The sequence below is a fragment of the Oncorhynchus mykiss genome, chromosome 28 (genome assembly GCF_013265735.2).
Source record: "Oncorhynchus mykiss isolate Arlee chromosome 28, USDA_OmykA_1.1, whole genome shotgun sequence".
Classification (NCBI taxonomy): Eukaryota; Metazoa; Chordata; class Actinopteri; order Salmoniformes; family Salmonidae; genus Oncorhynchus; species Oncorhynchus mykiss.
Genome location: NC_048592.1, coordinates 4868854 through 4872800, shown reverse-complemented (window position 1 = coordinate 4872800; position 3947 = coordinate 4868854). Strand labels below are relative to the sequence as shown.

General features: G+C 40.6%; 1 protein-coding gene across 3 annotated transcripts; it reads right to left on the bottom strand.

Annotated features, from left to right (window-relative positions):
- Positions 1-310: 310 nt before the first annotated feature.
- Positions 311-3576, bottom strand: LOC110485777 (piggyBac transposable element-derived protein 4). 3 transcript variants are annotated; one of them, XM_036966789.1, is made up of 3 exons: positions 3273-3576; positions 803-1608; positions 311-682 (listed from the first exon to the last, which is right to left on the bottom strand). In XM_036966789.1, exons 2-3 carry the CDS (start codon positions 1279-1281, stop codon positions 643-645), a joined length of 519 nt encoding a protein of 172 aa, XP_036822684.1. In that variant the 5' UTR covers positions 1282-1608; positions 3273-3576; the 3' UTR covers positions 311-642. The 3 variants fall into 3 exon arrangements, with proteins under 3 accessions (XP_036822684.1, XP_036822685.1, XP_036822686.1); XM_036966790.1 differs by having other exon boundaries at positions 337-682; positions 793-1608; XM_036966791.1 differs by having other exon boundaries at positions 339-682; positions 1362-1608.
- Positions 3577-3947: the final 371 nt, after the last annotated feature.

Sequence of the window (3947 nt, the reverse complement as noted above, 5' to 3'; positions counted from 1 at the left end):
TACTTGTGCAAAATTTCAGAATGATAACTTCCAAAATGAGTGTGCTACATAACATTTATTATAAAGTCACCCAGGTGTCCCACACAAGTAGACCAAATGTACCCAAGTGGCCAAATTGGTGAAGTACACATTTTGAAACCAATAACTATATACAAAATACCAAAATGGTATTCTAACACACCCCCCCCACAAAAATTTTAAAAATTTATGAAATTTTAAAAATTTCTGAAAAAAAATTTCAAATTTTTTTTTTTTTAAATTTCAAAAAAAAAATTGAAATTTTTTTGTAAACATTTTTTTTTTTTTAAATGTTATGAAAAAAAATATATATATACACATTTACAAAGTAACATGGGTAACTATTTACACACTTTTACACATCCTCAGTCCTGTATCAAATAGGAAAAACAGGAAAAACAACCTAGAAAGGCAAAAACCTAGGAAGAAACAAGGCAATGAGGGGTGGCCAGTCCTCTTCTGGCTGTGCCGGGTGGAGATCACAGTGTTTGTAGAGTGTGCAACAGTACAGCACCCCAAGAGAAAAAAATGTACAGTTTAGGGTTCCATAGCCGCAGGCAGAACAGTTGAAACTGGAACAGCGGCAAGGCCAGGTGGACTGGGGGACAGCAAGGAGTCATCATGTCAGGTAGTCCTGAAGCATGGTCCCAGGGGTTCAAGTCCACTGAGAGAAAGGAGAGAAAGAGAGCAGACTTAAATTCACACAAGACACCGGATAAGACAGGAAAAAATACTCCAGATATAAGATATAGCTCAGCTAGACTGCAGACAGACCTTCACACACCTGACAACATGATCCCCACTGAAGGACTTGTGGATAGTGGAGCACATCACCACCTCTCTGGTATCCATCCACTTTACAAAAAGCAGGCCATCTTCACGGATCCATCGCATGCTCCCCCGCTCAGCCCGCTTAGGCATGTCGTTCACCTTAGTCTTCGGAAAGCCCACCCTGTTGGTACGAATGGTGCCACAAGCCCATACATCCAGCTTCCTTAGGTCTGCAAACAGGGTAGGGCTTGTGTAGAAGTTATCCACAAACAGTTTGTAGCCCTTCCCTAGCAGTTGAAAATCCAATAACTCCATTACAGAGTCATAGCTGAGTCCCTTACCGGTAGCAAAACTGTTCTTCCCCTCGTAGACAAAGAAATTGCATGTGTAGGCACATACAGAATCAGCCAAAACAAACAGCTTGTAACCCCACTTGGTTGGTTTGTTTCTCATGTATTGTTTGAGGCCAATTCTTGCCTTTGAGGCTACCATCCTCTCATCGATTGACACGTTCTGGGCAGGCTGAAAGTACGTCTTGCAGGCCTCGACGATGCTGTGGTAGAGCGGTTCACCTGAGGTCCTGGCTTCCTTTTCGGCCTGAAAGTTGGTTGTGGTGGCTCCACATCATCTTCTAGGATGGTGTGCCAACGCCCTTCTGTCCCTCTGTTAGTGGGTGGCACACTTCCCCTCTTCCTCTTCACACCTCTAGATGGCCCGGGAGGTGTGGAGCCAGAGACAGCAGGGGTACAGCTGGATGAACCAGCTTCAGAGGGGGATGGACACCTTGGCACTGGGGGCTCCCAGTCGGAGTCAGTGCCACTGTGAAAGAAAATGTTCAGTTAGAATAGTTTCACATATGAGCCCTGTATCAACAGCTATAATAAACATACATATAGAGTACAGGGAGTAGCCCTGTATCAACAGCTATAATAAACATGCATATTGAGGACAGGGAACATAAAGTGCTGTTCCATATCACTTTGGCAATTGATGTGGGCCTGCCTCAAAATAGGCTATTTGGGTAGACCATGCGTTCTCAAAGAAACAGGCACTCACAATGACAAGCTAACGTGCACTTTAGCCATTTCATTACATCGCTATATATTGCTAATAAAATGTAAAAACAGCTATAATAAACATGTATATAAAGTGCTGTTCCACATCAACTGACAAAGTGAAATGGGCCAGCCCCAAAATAGGCTATTTAGGTAGACCATGCGTTCTCAAAGAAACAGGCACTCACAATGACAAGCTAACGTGCACTTTAGCCATTTCATTACATCGCTATATATTGCTAATAAAATGTAAAAACAGCTATAATAAACATGTATATAAAGTGCTGTTCCACATCAACTGACAAAGTGAAATGGGCCAGCCCCAAAATAGGCTATTTGGGTAGACCATGCGTTCTCAAAGAAACAGGCACTCACAATGACAAGCTAACATGCACTTTAGCCATTTCATTACATCGCTATATATTGCTAATAAAATGTAAAAACAGCTATAATAAACATGTATATAAAGTGCTGTTCCACATCAATTGACAAAGTGAAATGGGCCAGCCCCAAAATAGGCTATTTGGGTAGACCATGCGTTCTCAAAGAAACAGGCACTCACAATGACAAGCTAACGTGCACTTTAGCCATTTCATTACATCGCTATATATTGCTAATAAAATGTAAAAACAGCTATAATAAACATGTATATAAAGTGCTGTTCCACATCAATTGACAAAGTGAAATGGGCCAGCCCCAAAATAGGCTATTTAGGTAGACCATGCGTTCTCAAAGAAACAGGCACTCACAATGACAAGCTAACGTGCACTTTAGCCATTTCATTACATCGCTATATATTGCTAATAAAATGTAAAAACAGCTATAATAAACATGTATATAAAGTGCTGTTCCACATCAACTGACAAAGTGAAATGGGCCAGCCCCAAAATAGGCTATTTGGGTAGACCATGCGTTCTCAAAGAAACAGGCACTCACAATGACAAGCTAACGTGCACTTTAGCCATTTCATTACATCGCTATATATTGCTAATAAAATGTAAAAACAGCTATAATAAACATGTATATAAAGTGCTGTTCCACATCAACTGACAAAGTGAAATGGGCCAGCCCCAAAATAGGCTATTTAGGTAGACCATGCGTTCTCAAAGAAACAGGCCCTCACAATGACAAGCTAACGTGCACTTTAGCCATTTCATTACATCGCTATATATATTGCTAATAAAATGTAAAAACAGCTATAATAAACATGTATATAAAGTGCTGTTCCACATCAATTGACAAAGTGAAATGGGCCAGCCCCAAAATAGGCTATTTAGGTAGACCATGCGTTCTCAAAGAAACAGGCCCTCACTCACAATGGCTAGCTAACGTGTACTTTAGCCATTTTTGCAAATAAAATGTAAAAACAATCACTAATAATATTTTATATTAAAGTCAAACAACGGCATTAGCATGAGAGCAACTTACCAGTCCAAAACGATGTCCTCTCCGTTCAAAAAATATGCCTCAGTTTCAGAATCGAAACTATGGGAGCTAATGGAGTCTTCAATCTCTGCCAAATCTGTCTCACTTTCCCGGTCAATCTCTTCCAAAATCATTTCTACATTCGTGTATCTAGTCTTAGAGGTAGCTTTCTTAGACTTATTTGCCATTTTATTCGCGAAATAAACAGTTGAAGTAGCAAATTACTGAAAAACGTCTGTGCGTAATTAGAGTCACTCCTTCACGGTTCAATTGGCAATGGCGAAAGAACGGTCTTTACGCCAGCATCCAGTGAATAGGTTTGTCTTACAACAATGAATCATGGGATATTTCCAGTTACATCTGCTCATTGGCTATCTACCCAGCTAGATTTCAAGAAGATCAGTGGTCATTGGGTTAAAATAGAGTCAATCAACAAGACAGTGGTCATATAATTGCTGCGCAATGGGCTCCTCACGTGTTGTGTTCCAATCGGTATTACCATATCAATAGAGCCCGCAAAATGGCCCATCAGGGTTGATTGCGTTCCAAACAAAGAGTTGATTGCAAGTAAACCAAACATGACTGGAAAGAGAGGGAAAAGACGAGGAAAAGAGAGTCTCTTTACGTTGGACGTTACTTTGAAAATTGTATGACAGGAAATTCAACGAGATAAGCGTT

Excerpts from the sequence above, each read along its gene's own strand:
- LOC110485777 (XM_036966789.1), bottom strand. The coding sequence starts at position 1,281 with ATGGTAGCCTCAAAGGCAAGAATTGGCCTCAAACAATACATGAGAAAC. Across the intron at positions 683-802 it reads AGTGGGGATCATGTTGTCAG|TGGACTTGAACCCCTGGGAC; the intron begins GTGTGTGAAGGT and ends CCTTTCTCTCAG.